Source organism: Coregonus clupeaformis, chromosome 34 (assembly GCF_020615455.1).
Source record: "Coregonus clupeaformis isolate EN_2021a chromosome 34, ASM2061545v1, whole genome shotgun sequence".
Classification (NCBI taxonomy): Eukaryota; Metazoa; Chordata; class Actinopteri; order Salmoniformes; family Salmonidae; genus Coregonus; species Coregonus clupeaformis.
In genome coordinates this window covers 8,937,192-8,960,976 of record NC_059225.1, presented here as the reverse complement: position 1 = coordinate 8,960,976, position 23,785 = coordinate 8,937,192, and the positions used below count along the sequence as shown (strand labels likewise).

The 23,785-nt window shown below is 45.7% G+C and overlaps 1 protein-coding gene across 1 annotated transcript in view; it reads right to left on the bottom strand.

Moving 5' to 3' along the window:
* Nucleotides 1-23,785, bottom strand: part of LOC121549440 (microtubule-associated protein 4) — a 140,884-nt gene that overhangs the window by 54,072 nt on the left and 63,027 nt on the right. The window contains exon 6 of the mRNA XM_041861248.2: nucleotides 15,662-17,014. Coding sequence (XP_041717182.2) covers nucleotides 15,662-17,014 — 1,353 coding nt within the window. The remainder of the gene's footprint in view (nucleotides 1-15,661; nucleotides 17,015-23,785) is intronic.

Genomic DNA, 23,785 nt, shown 5'->3' with positions numbered 1-23,785 from the left:
GGGAAACATTGCACTAAGAAGAAAACCAGGGCAGCTAGTAACTCATTTCTCCTTTAACCAGCACTACCTCAGCTCTATTCAACATTAAAATACAGTACGTCAGGTCGAGAACGAGCAATTTCTTGCAATGAGAAGAAACTGGTCCCAGGACAGCTCAAAGTAAAACACTGGTACCAGGACAGCTCAAAGTAAAACACTGCTACCAGGACAGCTCAAAGTAAAACACTGCTACCAGGACAGCTCAAAGTAAAACACTGCTACCAGGACAGCTCAAAGTAAAACACTGGTACCAGGACAGCTCAAAGTAAAACACTGCTACCAGGACAGCTCAAAGTAAAACACTGGTAACAGGACAGCTCAAAGTAAAACACTGCTACCAGGACAGCTCAAAGTAACACACTGTTGGGTTGTTCCAGTTCATGGAATCTAAAATGAATCCTAGAATGTCTCCCGTAAATCGAACGGTGTCAGCCCCAAGTTTGGATGCTCCAATGTAGACATTTTGATTCCGTCATGTCAGGTCTGTGTCAGGGGAGCGAGTGGAAGGGTGGAATAGCGTATCTGCTGCTCTCCTTTGCCCTGTCTGGGTAGATATTATATTATCATTATTATTTGACAGCAGACCGCTCCCGTCCTCATTCCCCATGCAGACAGCTGCACGCCGGTTTTGGAAATCACCCGATTCCAGAGCCCGTTATAGAAACGGAAACATGCTTAGGGCTGCTTCATTTACATGTTTTGTATAATTAAGAGAGACTGATACAGATTGGCTGGTGCTGTAATATAGCTACAGTGACCGCCTTTTTGCTTTGTTGTTTCTGTGTATGTTATCAGTTTCCCTCCAATGAGGTTGCATGTGAAAAAATGACATATTTAAACATGCATGTATTTGTGCTGTGGCCTGTTTGTGAGTTAGTAAGTGAGATGTTTCTGTGAGTTGGTGCGTGTGTGTGTGTGTGTGTTTGGGTGTGAGTGTCACTGATAAAGAGCTTTTAGCCTCAGCCTACTTTATAAGCATCAGTCGCCATCCCCATGGCAACATAAACTGCTGCTCAGTCACCATGGCAACTAGCCAGACCCTCCCCCCTCCCCAAAGGCACATCTAGAACTGTCTACCACTGTAACTGTAACTGTCTACCACTGTAACTGTCTACCACTGTAACTGTCTACCACTGTAACTGTCTACCACTGTAACTGTAACTGTCTACCACTGTAACTGTCTACCACTGTAACTGTAAACCACTGTAACTGCCTACCACTGTAACTGTCTACCACTGTAACTGTCTACCACTGTAACTGTAACTGCCTACCACTGTAACTGTCTACCACTGTAACTGTCTACCACTGTAACAATCTATTACTGGAACTGTCTACCACTGTAACGGTAACTGTCTACCACTGTAACGGTAACTGTCTACCACTGTAACGGTAACTGTCTACCACTGTAACGGTAACTGTCTACCACTGTAACTGTAACTGTCTATCACTGTAACTGTAACTGTCTACCACTGTAACTGTCTACCACTGTAACGGTAACTGTCTACCACTGTAACTGTAACTGTCTATCACTGTAACTGTAACTGTCTACCACTGTAACTGTCTACCACTGTAACTGCCTACCACTGTAACTGTCTACCACTGTAACTGTCTACCACTGTAACTGTCTACCACTGTAACTGTAACTGTCTACCACTGTAACTGTCTACCACTGTAACTGTAACTGTCTACCACTGTAACTGTCTACCACTGTAACTGTCTACCACTGTAACTGTAACTGTCTACCACTGTAACTGTAACTGTCTACCACTGTAACTGTAACTGTCTACCGTAACTGTCTACCACTGTAACTGTAACTGTCTACCACTGTAACTGTCTACCACTGTAACTGTAACTGTCTACCACTGTAACTGTCTACCACTGTAACTGTCTACCACTGTAACTGTCTACCACTGTAACTGTAACTGTCTACCACTGTAACTGTAACTGTCTACCACTGTAACTGTCTACCACTGTAACTGTCTACCACTGTAACTGTCTACCACTGTAACTGTAAACCACTGTAACTGTAACTGTCTACCACTGTAACTGTAACTGTCTACCACTGTAACTGTCTACCACTGTAACGGTAACTGTCTACCACTGTAACTGTAACTGTCTACCACTGTAACTGTAACTGTCTACCACTGTAACTGTAACTGTCTACCACTGTAACTGTCTACCACTGTAACTGCCTACCACTGTAACTGTCTACCACTGTAACTGTCTACCACTGTAACTGTCTACCACTGTAACTGTCTACCACTGTAACTGTAACTGTCTACCACTGTAACTGTCTACCACTGTAACTGTAACTGTCTACCACTGTAACTGTCTACCACTGTAACTGTCTACCACTGTAACTGTAACTGTCTACCACTGTAACTGTAACTGTCTACCACTGTAACTGTCTACCACTGTAACTGTAACTGTCTACCACTGTAACGGTAACTGTCTACCACTGTAACTGTCTACCACTGTAACTGTAACTGTCTACCACTGTAACTGTCTACCACTGTAACTGTCTACCACTGTAACTGTAACTGTCTACCACTGTAACTGTAACTGTCTACCACTGTAACTGTAAACCACTGTAACTGTAACTGTCTACCACTGTAACTGTAACTGTCTACCACTGTAACTGTCTACCACTGTAACTGTAACTGTCTACCACTGTAACTGTAACTGTCTACCACTGTAACTGTAACTGTCTACCACTGTAACTGTCTACCACTGTAACTGTCTACCACTGTAACTGTAAACCACTGTAACTGTCTACCACTGTAACTGTAACTGTCTACCACTGTAACTGTCTACCACTGTAACTGTAACTGTCTACCACTGTAACTGTAACTGTCTACCACTGTAACTGTCTACCACTGTAACTGTCTACCACTGTAACTGTAAACCACTGTAACTGTAACTGTCTACCACTGTAACTGTAACTGTCTACCACTGTAACTGTCTACCACTGTAACTGTCTACCACTGTAACTGTCTACCACTGTAACTGTAACTGTCTACCACTGTAACTGTAACTGTCTACCACTGTAACTGTCTACCACTGTAACTGTCTACCACTGTAACTGTCTACCACTGTAACTGTAAACCACTGTAACTGTAACTGTCTACCACTGTAACTGTAACTGTCTACCACTGTAACTGTCTACCACTGTAACTGTAACTGTCTACCACTGTAACTGTCTACCACTGTAACTGTCTACCACTGTAACTGTAACTGTCTAACACTGTAACAGTCTAACACTGGAACTGTCTCCCACTGTAACTGGAACTGTCTACCATTGGAACTGTCTACCATTGGAACTGTCAGCAATCTGACCTTTCCTATCATTTTCACTACATTCATATTTTTCTTACAGTTGTACAATATTCCATCAATCCAAATTAATTCAAGTCTACCATGTGTCTATTAGTCTGCAATTCATAAACACTTTCATGTTGCTTTTTAAAGCCTTAGGCCCTCCTGTAGCTCAGTTGGTAGAGCATGGCACTTGCAACGCCAGTGTTGTGGGTTCGATTCCCACGGGGGGCCAGTATGAAAAATGTATGCTCTCACTAACTATAAGTCGCTCTGGATAAGAGTGTCTGCTAAATGACTAAAATGTAAAATGTAGATAGCCAATGTAAGCCCACAGGGATTTCATTATTCACACATCATTGTCTAGTTCACGGAAAGCAACAACTGTCTGCCACACTGTGTTGGAGTGTGGAGACTAAATTCCCTTCAGACAGTGGGGAGCTCAAGAACACATCAGACAGACAAAAACACACACACACACACACACACACACTCTCTCAGAGGAAGAGAGAAATCAAAGCCTTTAGTTCCTGTCGCTCTCTGTGCTTTGCAATGCTGCTGAGGGCCAGTGGACAGCAGAGCAGCCCTGCTGTGGATAGGTTTGTCTGTCTCTACGGGGGCTGTGTTAGAAGCCCTGTTCATAACCACAGGCCCTGAGCCCACACCGGAGCGCCTCGCTCTCATCAACACACCACATCAGCTAGTCGCGGAAAATATCAAAATGTACATAAATATTCACACCCCTGAGTCAATACATGTTAGACTCACCTTTAGGAGCGATTACAGCTGTAAATCTTTCTGGGTAAGTCTCTAAGAGATTTGCACACCTGGATTGTACAACATTTACCCATTATTCTTAAAAATATTATTCAAGCTCTGTCAAGTTGGTTGTTGGTGTCACGAATTCAGCCGAGGCTGCCCCTCCTCCTTGCTCGGGCAGGTTTTGGCGTTCGTCGTCATCGGTTTACTAGCCACTACCGCTCCATTTATCATCACTCCATTTGTCTTGTCTTGTCTTGTCAATCACACACACCTGGTACTCATTCCCTCATTAGTCTGTGTATAAGTGTTCCCCCTGCCCCCTTGTCCTTTGTGAGTGATTGTTCATTGTGAGCTACTCTTTCCTTGTATGTAGCCAAGGTGGATGTTTCGTTTTGACGCTTGCTGCGCTTTATTCATGTACACTGAATAAACTCTGGATTTCTGTGTTTTACCTCCTGCGCCTGACTCCGTCATTCACACCTCATCACAGTTGGGCATTGCTAGACAGCCATTTTTAAGTCTTGCCATAGATTTTCAAGCCGATTTAAGACAAAACTCTAATTAGGCCACTCAGGAATATTCAATGTCATCTTGGTTATTGTCGTGCTGAAAGCTGAATTTGTCTCCCAGTGTCTGTTGGAAAGACGACTGAACCAGGTTTTCCTCTAGGATTTTGCTTGTGCTTAGCTCAATTCCATTTCTTTTATCCTAAAAAAGTCCCTAGTCCTTGTCAATGACAAGCATACCCATAACATGATGCAGCCACCATCATGCTTGAAAATATGGTACTCAGTGATGTGTTGTGTTGGATTTGCCCCAAACATAACACTTTGTATCCAGGACATAAAGTTAATTTATTTGCCAAATTTTTGGGAGTTTTACTTTAGTGCCTTATTGCAAACAGGATGCATGTTTTGGAATATTTTCACTATGTCATTTAGGTTAGTATTGTGGAGTAACTACAATGTTGTTGATCCATCCTCAGTTTTCTCCTATCACAGCCATTAAACCGTGTAACTGTTTTAAAGTCACCATTGGCCTCATTGTAAAATCCCTGAGCGGTTTCCTTCCTCTCCGGCAACTGAGTTAAGAAGGACGCTTGTATCTTTGTAGTGACTGGGTGTATTGATACACCATCCAAAGTGTAATGAATAACTTTACCATGCTCAAAGGGATATTCAATGTCTGCTTTTTATTTTTTTATCTACCAATAGGTGCCCTTTTTTGCGAGGCATTGGAAAAGCCCCCTGGTCTTTGTGGAGCTGACTAGGTGAAAAATCTGTCGATGTGCCCTTGAGCAAGGCACTTAACCCTAATTGCTCCTGTAAGTCGCTCTGGAGAAGAGTGTCTGCTAAATGACTAAAAATGTAAATGTAATGTTGAATCTGTGTTTGAAATTCACTGCTCGACTGAGGGATCTTACATATAATTATATGTGTGGGGTAGAGAAAACACTATTATTATTGCACACAGAGTGAGTCCATGCAACTTATTATGTGACTTGTTAAGCACATTTTTACTCCTGAACTTATTTAGGCTTTCCATAACAAAGGGATTTAATACTTATTGACTCAAGACATTTCAGCTTTTCATTTTTAATTAATTTGTAAATTTACATTATGGGGTATTGTATGTAGGCCAGTGACACAAAATCTCAATTGAATACATTTTAAATTCAGGATGAAACAACAAAATGTGGAAAATTGGGCATCAACCCATCCTTAGCAGTGTTATAATAGGTGATTGGAAAGAAAAACCTTGCACTTTCAGTATAGCCAAATGAACCAAATTGTATCTACAAAAGCCAGTTGAGTGAGATACAATCGTCATTTTGTTATGTATCAAAAACCAGCTAAGGCATTTCAAACCAAAAGGATAAAGTACTATATGTTTTTTGAGAATCACAACGTTAGTAATGAAAACATGTAGAATAGAGATATGTGTCTTGATGTACAATTAGGTCCTGGGGGTATTCCGTATCACCCTCACACCTCTGATCTAATGTGTTCTTCACCCCTCTGCCTACCAGAAAGGTGATGAGGGGGAACAAGGTCAGACTACCAAACAGGTGATGAGGGGGAACAAGGTCAGACTACCTCCATCTAAACACACATAACAACACACAGGGGACTGCTCTGGACTTGCAAATCTTTGCCCTGAACTAACGGAGCACTTTTCCACTCATATGCGTAGTGAGCAAAACATCAGACACAGAACACACGTACACAGACGATAACATAGAAATAAGTATGGCTGGGCGGTATCCCACATTTTACTATATACCGGTATTGATGCACAGACCGGTTTGGGTTTCTACTGTATTTGAATGGTTTGTTAAATGTGATACGCTGTGTGTAACGTCCATTTTTATAGTTTACACGCTACTTCAGTCATCCCTCTCAGCTCTCTCTCCATGCCGCTTTCCAGACCTAGCCCCGCCCCCTGTCACTCAAGGAGCGCATTTGTTGTTGCTTAACCAGGAACCGTGTTGCCATGTTTGCGGTTTTCCTGGGCTACTTTGAAAACGATGTCGCAGGTGAAAATGTATTGCTCGCGAGTTGCGGGTTTTTGGGCTACTTCTAAATTGCACCGCGGCCACCATGGCATTTATCTGAAAGAAATAATACACCAAAAATAAATAAAAATAAGTAGATTTCACTGTGACCTACTGCTGCTGACTATCAGGCGGTGTGCAGGCTGTTACTGAGTGAATGAGTGTGGGAGGGGTCACGTGAGAGTCACGGAGACAGAGCATCACACGCGCACGTCTTGACAACTTTTTACCAGTTGTAGGTAGACACCTATTTCCAAAAAACATATGAACGCGCTAAAACTGATATAATGGCGACAAAGCATTGGAAAACGACGTTGATTTTCCTTCTTAATTCGCTCAATAGCGTTATGGAAAAAGGGTTTATTGGATAATTGTGGCAACTCCTCTCTTGCTGCGCAAATATTCTTTGGGCTAGTTTACAGGCCTTATGGGAGGGTTTTGAGGGGTAATTTGTCTACAAATTTGAGCTGGACCTGGCAACCCTGACCACGAGACAATGCAGCACATGCAGAAATGTTGATGACAACTATGTTGTTTCCACTTTGCTTCTTAATATAAATCCACAAACGTTCTAGAATTACACTATTAGTTTGTGTGTGTTACATCTGCAAACAGCTATTTTGTATTTTCTTAGCAAGTTTGAGCTAAATCGTGTTAGCCGCTAATGCTAATCGCTAGTTAGCTGGCTAGCTAGCTAATACATGTATTGAGTCAGAGCAAACATAGCTAGCTAATACAGCCTGATACCAGTGCTGGTATAGACCTAAATCAGCATGTTGTTTGTGCAACAGTATCTTCTAAATCAAAGAGGAATAGGTGAAGCATGAATATGTTGGCAATATCAAATATGGTGCACATAATCAAATACTAAGGAAGTCTTGAGGTTTTGCTCACCTGAGGTAGAGTATCTTATGATAAGCTGTAGACCACACTATTTACCAAGAGAGTTTTCATCTATATTTTTCAAAGCTGTCTATTTACCACCACAAACCAATGCTGGCATTAAGATTGCACTGAATGAGCTGTATAAGGCCATAAGTGAACAGGAAAACACTCATCCAGAGGCAGGGCCCCCAGTGGCCGGGGACTTTAATGCAGGGAAACTTAAATCCGTTCTACCTAATTTCTACCAGCATGTTAAATGTGCAACCAGAGGAAAAAAAACTCTAGACCACCTTTACTCCACACACAGAGACGCATACAAAGCTCTCCCTCGCCCTCCATTTGGCAAATCTGACCATAACTCAATCCTACTGATTCCTGCTTATAAGCAAAAACTAAAGCAGGAAGCACCAGTGACTCGGTTAATGAAAAAGTGGTCAGATGACGCAGATGCTAAGCTACAAGACTGTTTTGCTAGCACAGACTGGAACATGTTCTAGGATTCTTCAGATAGCATTGAGGAGTACACCACATCAGTCACTGGCTTCATCTATAAGTGCATCGATGATATCGTCCCCACAGTGACCGTACGTACATACCCCAACCAGAAGCCATGGATTACAGGCAACATCCGCACTGAGCTAAAGGGTAGAGCTGCCGCTTTCAAGGAGCGGGACTCTAACCCAGACGATGATAAGAAATCCCGCTATGCCCTCCGACGAACCATCAAACAGGCAAAGAGTCAATACAGGACTAAGATTGAATCGTACTACACCGGCTCTGACGCTCGTCGGATGTGGCAGGGCTTGAAAACTATTACAGACTACAAAGGGAAGCACAGCCGCGAGCTGCCCAGTGACACAAGACTTCCAGACGAGCATGTATGAAGCATGTATGAGAGCACCAGCTGTTCCGGATGACTATGTGATCACGCTCTCTGTAGCCGATGTGAGTAAGACTTTTAAGCAGGTCAACATTCACAAGGCCGCAGGGCCAGACGGATTACCAGGACGTGTACTCCGAGCATGTGCTGACCATCTGGCAAGTGTCTTCACTGACATTTTCAACATGTCCCTGACTGAGTCTGTAATACCAACATGTTTCAAGCAGACCACCATAGTCCCCGTGCCCAAGGACACTAAGATAACCTGCCTAAATGACTACCGACCCGTAGCACTGACGTCTGTCTGTAGCCATGAAGTGCTTTGAAAGGCTGGTCATGGCTCACATCAACACCATTATCCCAGAAACCCTAGACCCACTTCAATTTGCATACCGCCCCAACATATCCACAGATGATGCAATCTCTATTGCACTCCACACGGCCCTTTCCCACCTGGACAAGAGGAACACCTACGTGAGAATGCTATTCATTGACTACAGCTCAGCATTCAACACCATAGTGCCCTCAAAGCTCATCACTAAGCTAAGGATCCTGGGACTAAACACCTCCCTCTGCAACTGGATCCTGGACTTCCTGACGGGCCGCCCCCAGGTGGTAAGGGTAGGTAACAACACATCTGCCACACTGATCCTCAACACGGGGGCCCCTCAGGGGTGCGTGCTCAGTCCCCTCCTGTACTCCCTGTTCACCCATGACTGCAAGGCCAGGCACGACTCCAACACCATCATTAAGTTTGCCGACGACACAACAGTGGTAGGCCTGATCACCGACAACGATGAGACAGCCTATAGGGAGGAGGTCAGGTCCTCAGATCCTCAAAAAATTATACAGCAGCACCATTGAGAACATCCTGACTGGTTGCATCACCGCCTGGTATGGCAACTGCTCGGCCTCCAACCGCAAGGCACTACAGAGGGTAGTGCGTACGGCCCAGTACATCACTGGGGCCAAGCTTCCTGCCATCCAGGACCTCTATACTAGGCGGTGTCAGAGGAAGGCCCTCAAAATTGTCAAAGACTCCAGCCACCCTAGTCATAGACTGTTCTCCCTGCTACCGCATGGCAAGCGGTACCGGAGTTCCAAGTCTAGGTCCAAAAGACTTCACAACAGCTTCTACCTCCAAGCCATAAGACTCCTGAACAGCTAATCATGGCTACCCAGACTATTTTTCCTTTGGCCATATCGTGCAGCCTTACGTGGCAGTGTGGAAATGATCTCAAATGATTGCAGGAAATTATTTTAGGTTGAAGTTGAATTTAACAGTATAAAACAATTAGAATGGAGAAAGACCCATTGAAATAACTTAGAATGTATGTGTTGCCGCCATAAGATCACACATTACTCATAAAGAAAATTTAGAACTTTTATTATTCAAAAACATAAAATACCATCAAGTTTGAAGAATACCATGATATGATATTTTGGCCACATCTCCCAGCCCTAGATATAAGAATAAGTAGAAAGGGCTTCTCCATTCAAGTCAATGATGGCATGACTGGCAGCCATTTTGAGTGTACCCATGCCAGGAAGTAAAAACAGAAAGTGTACCCTTCAATCTGTACTGTGATTTGTTGAGTCAATTCAACTGACATTACAAAAAATACATTCCATCGCATGAGCCACATCAGTTAGCATCATTTCAATGAACATTCTACATTCCCATGGCAATTCAGCATCAGTTGATAGTACATTCCAAAATACCATGGAAATTATTGCATCATAATACCAGGCAGCCATTGCGAGTGTACCAATGAGTTTACCAGTCAATTGCCAGGGTTAGAGCTTCCAAGCCCGTTCTATTCATTCTTATTTCTATGGACGACACACACAGATGACATGCACTGATGACACACACATATGACACACACAGACTGCTGTTGGGCTCATCCCACCGCTCATCCCCAGAGAAATAGCATGCTGGGTGAGGGATGGGATGGGACACAGCGGCCCTGTCTCCTACAGGTCCTAAATAGCACCCTCAGTGACACAGCTCCACCCCGGCACACTGACAAAGAGGACAAATTACAGAGGGGCAACAGAGACAGCTGTGTCTGCCCCCAAAAACACACAAACGCAAATCAAGCTATTCATCTCAAAGAACAGAACGCAACTTTTAAAAGTCTGTTATTTCATCCCCCCATGTTGTGTTACCCTTGTAGATGGCTGCGATGGCTGATTCAAGGTGCCAGACCAAATAAAGCACTTTTTATTTTGGGGACATTTATCAAAAAATGTTTAATAGTCCGTTTACACACTCCATTGTTGCCCTATCTATCTCCACAGGTCAATAACGGGCTCACGTCTCATCACAATGAATCTCTGTCTGCACCGAGCCCATTGACGATGCGACAGATAGGACACGATGCGTGATGTGACGGTAAATCTCCCCGTCCGCTTCTTCATTAAATCCCAGCGGTTCCCGCTGAGCCTTCGCTTTAACGCCGCATGTCAACGATCTATTTATATACCCGGCAGCTCACCGTGGCGCCCGCATAAACATAAATATTTCACAAGCTACTCGGCGGACAATTTCTCCAAAGCGAATCGGAGGTGTCGCGACTGTCATAACTCTTCATTACAGAGGAACCCTGAGGCCAAAATATACAAATAAATACATGTGTGTCGTTTGGGAAGTAGGCATCTTATGGTGAAGGTTGGCTGTGAGTTATGCATCTAATTGGCTGTGAATGTGGCAGCTGTATCTTGAGGGGCATGACGGGGCGGCAGGTAGCTTAGTGGGTAAGAGCGTTGTGCCAGTAACCGAAAGGTCGCTGGTTCTAATCCCCGAGCTGACTAGGTGAAAAATCTGTCGATGTGCCCTTAAGCAAGGCACTTAACCCTAATTGCTCCTGTAAGTCGCTCTGGATAAGAGCGTCTGCTAAATGACTAAAATGTAAATGTAAAATACTGATAAAAAACTGACTGCAATGTTTGTTTACCACTTGCTCCTGTGAGCGTCTTGTACTTCGTCTGATGTCAGTCGGCGCCACCGGATGAATGGATAGGTAAAGGGGATCCCTCGTCAGTTGTACAACTGAACGCATTCAACTGAAATGTGTCCTCCGCATTTAACCCAACACCTCTGAATCAGAGACGTGCGGAGGGCTGCCTTGCTCAGGGGCAGAACGACAGATTTTTACCTTGTCAGCTCGGGGATTCGAGCCAGCAACCTTTCGTTTACTGGCTCAATTGCACTAGAACTCCTGAGTGGCGCAGTGGTCTAAGGCAGTGCTAACTGTGTCACTAGAGATCCTGGTTCGAATCCAGGCTCTGTCGCAGCCGGCCGCGACCGGGAGACTCATGGGCGGCACACAATTAACACAGCGTCGTCCAGGGTAGGGGAGGGAATGGCCGGCAGGGATGTAGCTCAGTTGATAGAGCATGGCGTTTGCAACGCCAGGGTTGTGGGTTTGATTCCCACGGGGGGCCAGTATAAAAAAAAAATGTATTCACTATCTGTAAGTCGCTCTGGATAAGAGCGTCTGCTAAATGACTAAAATGTAAACGGGAGAGGTGTTTAAACACATTTCCGGTATCTTCATTATGTACATGGAATAAATATTATGAAACTGCAGAGAGAGTCAAGTGTGCTGAAAGTTCTGTCCCTTATTGTATGATACTATTCTGACTGCAGTGCATTCTGGGCAAGTTGCCTGGGAGGGAGGGGTAGAGGGGGGGTTAGAGGGGGCGCACAGGGTACTTACTAGTGGTGTGCGGGTCAGCTGTTTGTTCACCCGCAATTGCTAATAACCCATCTGCAACCGCCCAACTATATGTGATAAAGTGAAAATCTGAGGCCTGCACCCGACCCTAATCCACAAATATAGAAAATGCGCTGTAGGCTACAGTCAGAGACGGCGGAAATATTTTTTGACGATTTAGATATGTTTCTGCTTATAATTTCCGACATGTTGGTAGGCTATTTGTTAGTCAACTTGTCTATAATTAGATACATGCAGCTTCTCTTCTGTTATATGTTGACCTAGAAGACTAAATAAACCCTTGCTCACCAGAATAATGTCATATTAAAATCGATAGAATGAATGCTTCAATGTAGCTGACATCAGTTAAGTTTTCTCTGTCATCTCTGCTTCTTTCGCGGAGCAAAAGACGTTTAGGGACCTGGGAGAAAATGCAATAGCAAAACTAACAACTGGAAATATTTTCTGTGCAAAATGTCAGAATGACATCAGTATGACCTGTTATAAGCAAATAGAAAGCTGTGAAAATGTCCAGTTTCTGATAAGATTTAAGTTTGGCTTGTTTACATATTTTATGTGATTGAAATACTATCAGCTTTTATGGTGCTGATAAAGATAGCACCTCTACAGACGGTATCTAACTGCGCATTCACATTCTCTCAAGATGCTGAAAGAAATAAATCATATTTATCCACGTCTGTCCTCGAGTCAAAATTTAGCGTATCATTTTACTGCAAGAATTCTGCAAGAGTTAATATTAAGGCTATGTGAGAGGTTTTAGACCTACAGCAGTGTTGTATAGTACTTAAGTAGAACATACTTTAAAGTACTACTTAAGTAGTTTTTATGGGTATCTGTACTTTACTTTACTATTTATATTTTTGTCAACTTTTACTTCACTACATTTCTAAAGAAAATTCTGTATTTTTCCTCCATACATTTTCCCTGACACACAAAAGTACTCATAACATTTTGAATGCTTAGCAGGACAGGAAAATGGTCCAATTGACGCACTTATCAAGAGAACATCCCCGGTCATCCCTAGTGCCTCTAATCTGACAGACTAGCTAAACACAATTGCTTCATTTGTAAATTATGTCTAAGTATTGGAGCGTGCCCCTGGCTATCCATAAATAAAAACAAGAAAATGGTGCCGTCTGGTTTGCTTAATATAAGGAATTTGAAATGATTTATACTTTTACTTTTGATACTTAAGTATATTTTAGCAATTACATTTACTTTTGACACTTAAGTATTAGACTTAAGTATTACACTTTTACTCAAGTAGTATTTTACTGTGTGACTTTCACTTTTAGTATGACAATTGGATACTTTTCCCACCACTGATCTACAGTCAGTGTCCATATTTCAGATTTCATTTAACCCATCTGCACAGTAGGCTACAGTTCCCTTGACGTGCCATAGGCCTATTTGAAGTCCCCGTCTTATGACTGTTGAATTTCTATAGCGCCTCACAATCATCACACATAATCCTCTTTTACCACTTCACCAAATCTTTCCCAAACATGACTTTTCTGGCCCTCCCTTCTCTTTATCTTCAACTCTACATTTCATAGCTTTTCTCTTATTCAATTAAACTCCCACATTGTCCTTTTTGCCTCTGTGGATCAACATAAACTTGTGGATCGACGTAGTACTTTTCTGCCCATTCCCAAAGACATTTGGCGATTGGCATACAGGCTGTTTGGCGTGTGTAGGCCTACAGCAGGCTCCTAAGCTCAGGCTTACTCACTAATGCCAGACAGCCTGAAATAATGAAAGAACAACCTCAATGTAGCCTATAGATATAAATTGCACAAGAATGATACATTGATGGATTTTTTTAAAGGTATTGTTTTCTCTTTATTCACTCCCCCCTTCATCCACACAATATTGAATGACCTTAAACCCTCCCTCACCGCGGAGTCAACCCACGCATTACTAGTCCTCACCCCTCTCAGCTCTCTGGGTCTGAATATGGCAGCTTATGTAGGCGACTCTGTGTGGGGGGTTCGGCTAACCTTCACTCAGCCCTCCCAGCCCTCGGAGAGAGCACACAGAACACCCTGGGAGACCCAGGGGATGCTAGCCAACATCTGGATTATTTGTTTTAAAAAAAATTACCAGGTAAATTGATTGAGAACACATTCTCATTTACAGCAACAACCTGGGGAATAATTACAGGGGAGAGGGGGGATTAATGAGCCAATTGGAAGCTGGGGATGATTAGGTGGTCATGATGGTATGAGGGCCAGATTGGGAATTTAGCCAGGACACCGGGGTATAACACCCCTACTCTTGCGATAAGTGTCATAGGATCTTTAGTGACCACAGAGAGTCAGGACACCTGTTTAACGTTCCATCCGAAAGACGGCACCCTACACAGGGCAATGTCCCCACTGGGGCATTGGGATATTTTTTTTTTAGACCAGAGGAAAGAGTGCCTCCTACTGGCCCTGCAACACCACTTCCAGCAGCATCTGTACCTAAAACAATCTCTCTCTCAATACTATTCTGTATTCCACTTTCCTGTCCTAGTGTCCCCCACCTGCTGCTGTATATAGTATATATCTAGCCCGGCCTGGACATAGTCACAGCGACAGCACCTGCAACCCCTGACAGACTTATCACATTGATTTATCCTTGGATTCAGCCTCAAGCCACCTGTTTTCAGCCCTGCCTCGCAGAGTTTGTGTCACTGTGGTGCATTGCAACGCAAGACTTTCCTACAATCTATTAAAAAAAATTTACACAATCTATTTCCCACATTCTACGCACATAAAGACCACGTAGATTTCTGACTCACCTGTTGTGGCGGCCGTTGTGGAGGCAGAAGGGACACACAAATCGGCAGGACATGGAACGAGAGAAGTAGGTAATGACAATCAACATGTGATCCGATTTGAGTGTATATTCATTCAGACATGTTTTGGTTAGTGAGCGGTCATGCATTGCAGTGGATTGGACAAAACATCCACAGAGAACGGTTTAGAGGCTCCTCTCTGGAAGAAATGTTAGCTAAAGAAGAGACAGCAAGGAGGAAAACAATGTTAATTCAATAGAGAGAAGAAGAAGACATGAAGAAGTCATGGACCTCCAATACACTAGACTGTTAAAAGAGACACCTGGATGCAGCAGGAAGGAAGACAGAGAGAGAGAGTGAAAGGTTTGGTGATGAAAGAAATTGCCAGTGAAACTGGTGACACTGCATGTGGTGAGGTGTGTGGTGGTTAGTAGCACACCCTGGACCACACGGGGTTAATGAGAACACTCCAGCACTGCCCAGACACAGCAGTGCCTTGTGGGTAAGAGGAAACTCCCCAAAAAACCAAACCACGCCCCTCGGACAGATCTTTTCAGGAAAGCCCGTGTGTTAGTCAGTCAGGCTGTCTAGACTGGGCTATTGGGTCGGTCCCAGCCCAGACGTAGAACCACATGCCCATGCAAGGTATTGGTCGACTCCTCTAATTCCCCTAGTGGAGAGCACATGCCACTGCAACAAACCTTCAGACATGGGGGCCACCACCACGGTGAGGGGCTCCGTGGGGTCGGCGAAGCTGGGGAAGAAGGGCTTGGCGGCGGGGTTCAGGCCGGACCCTGGGGAGGTGGGGCTTTTGGTGAGAGAGGGGGAGGAAGAGGAGCGGGACTTCTTGGGTATCTTCTGTGATGGGGATTTGGCCTCTTTGCCCCCGCTGGGGTAGAATTCAGGTATGGTTTTGGGGGAGTGGAGGGGGACTGGGCTGGGTGTGTCGAAGGCCAAGCCCACAGGTAGGGGGCGCCCTGGAGTGATGTCACTGAACTCAAAGGAGTCGTTGTTGTTGTTGCAGTGGGAGTCGAGGATGAGCCAGGAGCTGTCGGAGGGGGAGAAAGGGGGTGCGGTCGCTGTGAGCTCACTGGGCTTCTCCAATGGTGATAGGCCACAATCTGGTTGGTGTGTGGGGCTAAAACTCATGGCATCTTTCATATGGACATCCTGCATTGAGGTCTCATGATCAAACATCACTTTGACCCCTGACTTATGAACTGGGGAATCTAGGGAAAAAGTTGGGGAGAAGGCCTCTTTGTTATTGCCCAGGCTGGCGGTCTCTGTATCCATGAGCAGGTCTTGGTAGCTGGCGGTGAATGGGTCTCCAGGATGCGGGGCCATGGGGAAGGTGCCTTTGGGTGAAAAGTCTCCCTGACTGGTGGGCATGGAGACGGGGAGGGTGGGCAGGACATCACAGCCCATGGCCGGTGGAGGGGAGGTGGGGGCCATGAGAGAGAGCAGATCCTGGGTGAGAGATGGAGGGAAGAGGCCCTCGTCTGGGTAGAAGTCCTCACTGGCAGGGATCAGCCCCATGTTACCTATGCTAGAGTAGGGGTTCTCCAGGGGCTGGGCGATGGGGGGCACTAGTTGGTCTAACACCCCCTCAGGGAGCTCGGCGGTAAACCCCCACTCTTCTGGAAGCTTCTTCCTGCTCTTGCCCCTCTTTCCCCTGCCTCCACGTCTCCCTGGCTCTTCCTGCTCCCAGCCCCCCTCCATCCTGTCCCTGTCCTTGCAGGGGGAGACCCTGTGGTGGCCCTCTGACAGGAGTGTGTTCTCAGCCTGAGCCTCCGGTTGGCCCCTGTCACACACCTCGTCTCGGGGCCTCCTCTTCTTCTTCTTCTTCTGCTGTTGTTTGCAGTCGTTTTTCTCGTTGCTCTCCCTCTCCTCCCCCATGGCCTTGGCCTCTTGGTGGGGCCAGCCACTGTCAGGGGGGTCTTCGGGGCTGGCCGCCAGGTGGCTGGCATGGCGACTGATCACTGTGGAGACGCTTGGGGTGAACGGCAGGTCGGTGGGAATGCAAGCCTCGTCTGGCCAGCCATCGCCCTGGGCACCTCGTGTGTGAAGAGGGAAGAGAGTTTAAAACACAAATATACACACTCTTTCACTCGCTCTCGCAATGCATTTCTCATCCAGACAAAAGCGTGAACTTCAAAGGCCTCAAAACCATGTTCAACAGTGCAGTCTAAGAACTGAGAGTAGTAACAGTCATAATGTGCAGCTGTAGACAGGTCCACTCAACGTAACTGAACTGGCTCTATACAGGGGCTGCAATTTGTCATTTGCCACTGAACACTCAAAATGCAACATGGGTATAAATCCCTCAGGCATTCTAATTGGCCCGTTGCCCCAGTACCCCTGTGTTAATGAATAGTCACAGGGAGGGATTGAATGGTAATACTGTGACTCAGTCTTACCCTAGGGACATGTTGGAGTACTGACTCAGTGTTACCCTAGGGACATGTTGGAGTACTGACTCAGTGTTACCCTAGGGACATGTTGGAGTACTGACTCAGTGTTACCCTAGGGACATGTTGGAGTACTGACTCAGTGTTACCCTAGGGACATGTTGGAGTACTGACTCAGTGTTACCCTAGGGACATGTTGGAGTACTGACTCAGTGTTACCCTAGGGACATGTTGGAGTACTGACTCAGTGTTACCCTAGGGACATGTTGGAGTACTGACTCAGTGTTACCCTAGGGACATGTTGGAGTACTGACTCAGTGTTACCCTAGGGACATGTTGGAGTACTGACTCAGTGTTACCCTAGGGACATGTTGGAGTACTGACTCAGTGTTACCCTAGGGACATGTTGGAGTACTGACTCAGTGTTACCCTAGGGACATGTTGGAGTACTGACTCAGTGTTACCCTAGGGACATGTTGGAGTACTGACTCAGTGTTACCCTAGGGACATGTTGGAGTACTGACTCAGTGTTACCCTAGGGACATGTTGGAGTACTGACTCAGTGTTACCCTAGGGACATGTTGGAGTACTGACTCAGTGTTACCCTAGGGACATGTTGGAGTACTGACTCAGTGTTACCCTAGGGACATGTTGGAGTACTGACTCAGTGTTACCCTAGGGACATGTTGGAGTACTGACTCAGTGTTACCCTAGGGACATGTTGGAGTACTGACTCAGTGTTACCCTAGGGACATGTTGGAGTACTGACTCAGTGTTACCCTAGGGACATGTTGGAGTACTGACTCAGTGTTACCCTAGGGACATGTTGGAGTACTGACTCAGTGTTACCCTAGGGACATGTTGGAGTACTGACTCAGTGTTACCCTAGGGACATGTTGGAGTACTGACTCAGTGTTACCCTAGGGACATGTTGGAGTACTGACTCAGTGTTACCCTAGGGACATGTTGGAGTACTGACTCAGTGTTACCCTAGGGACATGTTGGAGTACTGACTCAGTGTTACCCTAGGGACATGTTGGAGTACTGACTCAGTGTTACCCTAGGGACATGTTGGAGTACTGACTCAGTGTTACCCTAGGGACATGTTGGAGTACTGACTCAGTGTTACCCTAGGGACATGTTGGAGTACTGACTCAGTGTTACCCTAGGGACATGTTGGAGTACTGACTCAGTGTTACCCTAGGGACATGTTGGAGTACTGACTCAGTGTTACCCTAGGGACATGTTGGAGTACTGACTCAGTGTTACCCTAGGGACATGTTGGAGTACTGACTCAGTGTTACCCTAGGGACATGTTGGAGTACTGACTCAGTGTTACCCTAGGGACATGTTGGAGTACTGACTCAGTGTTACCCTAGGGACATGTTGGAGTACTGACTCAGTGTTACCCTAGGGACATGTTGGAGTACTGACTCAGTGTTACCCTAGGGACATGTTGGAGTACTGACTCAGTGTTACCCTAGGGACATGTTGGAGTACTGACTCAGTGTTACCCTAGGGACATGTTGGAGTACTGACTCAGTGTTACCCTAGGGACATGTTGGAGTACTGACTCAGTGTTACCCTAGGGACATGTTGGAGTACTGACTCAGTGTTACCCTAGGGACATGTTGGAGTACTGACTCAGTGTTACCCTAGGGACATGTTGGAGTACTGACTCAGTGTTACCCTAGGGACATGTTGGAGTACTGACTCAGTGTTACCCTAGGGACATGTTGGAGTACTGACTCAGTGTTACCCTAGGGACATGTTGGAGTACTGACTCAGTGTTACCCTAGGGACATGTTGGAGTACTGACTCAGTGTTACCCTAGGGACATGTTGGAGTACTGACTCAGTGTTACCCTAGGGACATGTTGGAGTACTGACTCAGTGTTACCCTAGGGACATGTTGGAGTACTGACTCAGTGTTACCCTAGGGACATGTTGGAGTACTGACTCAGTGTTACCCTAGGGGACATGCTGGAGTACTGACTCAGTGTTACCCTAGGGACATGTTGGAGTACTGACTCAGTGTTACCCTAGGGACATGCTGGAGTACTGACTCAGTGTTACCCTAGGGACATGTTGGAGTACTGACTCAGTGTTACCCTAGGGACATGTTGGAGTACTGACTCAGTGTTACCCTAGGGACATGTTGGAGTACTGACTCAGTGTTACCCTAGGGACATGTTGGAGTACTGACTCAGTGTTACCCTAGGGACATGTTGGAGTACTGACTCAGTGTTACCCTAGGGACATGCTGGAGTACTGACTCAGTGTTACCCTAGGGACATGCTGGAGTACTGACTCAGTGTTACCCTAGGGACATGTTGGAGTACAGACTCAGTGTTACCCTAGGGACATGTTGGAGTACTGACTCAGTGTTACCCTAGGGACATGCTGGAGTACTGACTCAGTGTTACCCTAGGGACATGCTGGAGTACTGACTCAGTGTTACCCTAGGGACATGTTGGAGTACTGACTCAGTGTTACCCTAGGGACATGCTGGAGTACTGACTCAGTGTTACCCTAGGGACATGTTGGAGTACTGACTCAGTGTTACCCTAGGGACATGCTGGAGTACTGACTCAGTGTTACCCTAGGGACATGTTGGAGTACAGACTCAGTGTTACCCTAGGGACATGCTGGAGTACTGAATGGGATTTTAGGAGGAGGAGAAAGATGTGTTTACTTCATAGTGAGTGGGTGATTGAATGCAAGAAATACAAACATAAACACAGATATTGGTAAAGCACACAGAAACAGGCACAGTACAACACAGTACAACACAGTACAACACAGGTACAACACACAGTACAACACAGTACAACACAGGTACAACACACAGTACAACACAGTACAACACACAGTACAACACACAGTACAACACAGTACAACACAGTACAACACACAGTACAACACACAGTACAACACAGTACAACACAGAGTACAACACAGTACAACACATTACAACACAGTACAACACAGTACAACACACAGTACAACACAGTACAACACAGTACAACACAGTACAACACACAGTACAACACAGAGTACAACACAGTACAACACACAGTACAACACACAGTACAACACACAGTACAACACACAGTACAACACACATTACAACACAGTACAACACAGAGTACAACACAGTACAACACACAGTACAACACAGAGTACAACACAGTACAACACACAGTACAACACAGGTACAACACACAGTACAACACACAGTACAACACAGGTACAACACACAGTACAACACACAAACATAAACACAGCTATGATGCTATTATAGCAACAGGAAACACAAAATATCTTTCTACATTTCTAGAACAACATCATGCAGTAAATCAGAGGTGGAGTTTGATTTAAGCAATAAAGCCCGAGGGGGTGTGGTATATGGCCAATATACCACGACGCAATGCGGAGTGCCTGGATACAGCCCTTAGCCGTGGTATATTGGCCATAAATCACAAACCCAGAGGTGCCTTATTGCTATTATAAACTGGTTACCAACATAATTAGAGCAGTAAAAATGTATATTTTGTCATACCCGTGGTATATGGTCTGATATACCACGGCTGTCAGCCAATCAGCATTCAGGGCTCGAATCACCCAGTTTATAAAGTACAGTATAGCCATCCATTAAGGTCAATCATATCTTGATTGATACAGGATTGTTTCTTTCCCTGGACTGTTTGAAATGATGAGGTAGCTAGTTAAATTCTAGAGCCCCGTGCCGCCAAGTTGCTCAGTAAAGCTGTGCTCGTTCTGAGTATAGAAGGAATGGAGGGATGGAGCAATGGAGGAGGAAGGGATTTAGAGGAAGTGATTACCCAGTAAGGCTGGACCAATTTGCCCCAGTTGTCTCTCTGGCCTTTGAATACTGGAATTCTAAACGGAGCATCTCTTTGTAGTGCCCAATAAAGTTTCTCTCTTGAGAGTCATATTTTACATGAATCAACCAAACACACACAACAAGACTGACGTAATAATGTTAGAGCAGAGGCGAGAGACAATAAAGCAGCACTTAGAGCCGTTCCCCCAATGCACTGGAGAGCTGTTCCCCCAATGCACTGGAGAGCTGTTCCTGTGATGGAACAGCAACAGGAAGGTAGCCGTCGTGGGTCTCTCCAAGTACAGAACCAGAGTGTGGGTGTCGTACAGTCTCACCACAGGTTCCAGATGACTGGCTCCATGACTAATGCAGCGGGAGGATGCCGTTTGGCATGTACTGGGAGTCACTGCAGCACTTCTGCTCCACTGGGTTCCCATCCCTTCCCCTCGCTAACTAGCATGCTAGGCTAACGGTAACATAGGGAAACATAAGGCACCTCACCATAACCATGACTAAGACGTAATACATTAATACTTAATGACTTGTTTTGTTTGCTAATTGTTGTGGTAGTTATTCTTCCCATGAGGTAGAGTGTCTCTGACGAGGGAGGGGTTTGCTGCATTGTTGAGTCATAACAGCCAGGACACTTTTTTTTCCCTCACTACTAGCAAGAGAGTCTTTCAGGGGTAAACATGAACGCAATATGCATTCAGTTATCGTACAGATCAAATCAGTTTTGCCATATTGCGTTCTGAATGAATTATTCTCTACACAGGCAAGCTCTGGAGTCTGGAATCACTCCAGAGGCAGGATTGTGAACAGATGCCTGCAAAGTTTATCTTTCACCCTCAGGCTTTCGATCTGCTTGCAGCCTACAACTCTTTCACACAAACAGGCTAGTGGGACATGGTGCAGATCACTTCCTGTGCAGTAGAGTGACACTGGGTCTCAGCTGTGCTGTAGCCATGTGACCCCTGGGGTATTAGGAGAATGCTGAGTGACAAAACATGATGACATACAGTATTCTATACCATCGGAGGTCTACTGAGGGTGTAAGGTATTCCCAGCAGGGGTTTCCCCCAGTGAGTGGAGTGAGATAACCACAGTTCTAGCTATAGCGCCCCTCAGTGGACAAGATAGGGCATTAGCAAAGAAGTTCCATTGGTGCGGATGCTCTAGTCTAGTCTACACAGGAGTGGAGTTGGGGTTGGACTGGGAGATGAACCCCACAGGGGGTATGCCTGATGCCCTAAGCCCATAAGCCCTCAGCCAAAACCCAGAAGTCATCAACTGAACTGGGCATGAGGTATGGAGGAGGGGTAGGGGCTGGCTGCCGCTGGGTATACTGGCACTGGTATGATGAGACATTCAGATGGATAAGTGGGGTGAGGGGACGGGCCGGGCTGACAGATGGATAAGTGGGGTGAGGGGATGGGCCGGGCTGACAGATGGCATCGGCTAGTCAGGTTTCGTGGCACACCCTCTAGTGTGCATACTGACTTTTACAAATGCCATACATGCATGCCCAATAGGCAGACAGACAGAGATATATACAGACAGACAGACAGACAGACAGACAGACAGACAGACAGAGAGAGACAGAGAGAGAGAGAGACAGAGAGAGAAACAGACAGACATGCAGAGAGAGAGACAGACAGGCAGAGAGCGACATACAGACAGACAGACAGACAGACATACAGACAGGCAGAGAGCGACAGACAGACAGACAGACAGAGAGCAACAGACAGACAGACAGACAGACAGACAGACAGACAGACAGACAGACAGACAGAGAAACAGAGAGAGAAACAGACAGACATGCAGAGAGAGAGACAGACAGGCAGAGAGCGACATACAGACAGACAGACATACAGACAGGCAGACATACAGACAGGCAGAGAGCGACAGACAGACAGACAGACAGACATACAGACAGACAGACAGAGAGAGAGAGAGAGAGAGAGAGTGACAGAGAGAGAGACAGAGAGAGAGACAGACAGGCAGAGAGAGAGACAGACAGACAGGCAGAGAGCGACAGACAGGCAGAGAGAGAGAGAGCGACAGAGAGAGAGACAGAGAGAGAGAGAGACAGACAGACAGACAGGCAGAGAGAGAGAGACAGACAGACAGACAGGCAGAGAGAGAGAGACAGACAGGCAGAGAGACAGACAGGTGTACAGATAGAGAGACAGACAGGCAGAGTGAGAGAGAGAGTGACAGAGAGAGAGACAGAGAGCGAGAGAGACAGACAGACAGGCAGAGAGAGAGAGACAGACAGGCAGACAGAGAGACAGACAGGCAGAGAGAGAGAGAGAGTGACAGAGAGAGAGACAGATAGACAGGCAGGCAGACAGACAGGCAGACATACTCAAAGACATACACATAGGCCCTAAGAGCTGGCTTAAGATGTTGGTAGGTACTGAGAGGTACGTAACCTGGAGAGGTACGTAACCTGGAGAGGTACGTAACCTGGAGAGGTACGTAACCTGGAGAGGTACGTAACCTGGAGAGGTACGTAACCTGGAGAGGTACGTAACCTGGAGAGGTACGTAACCTGGAGAGGTACGTAAC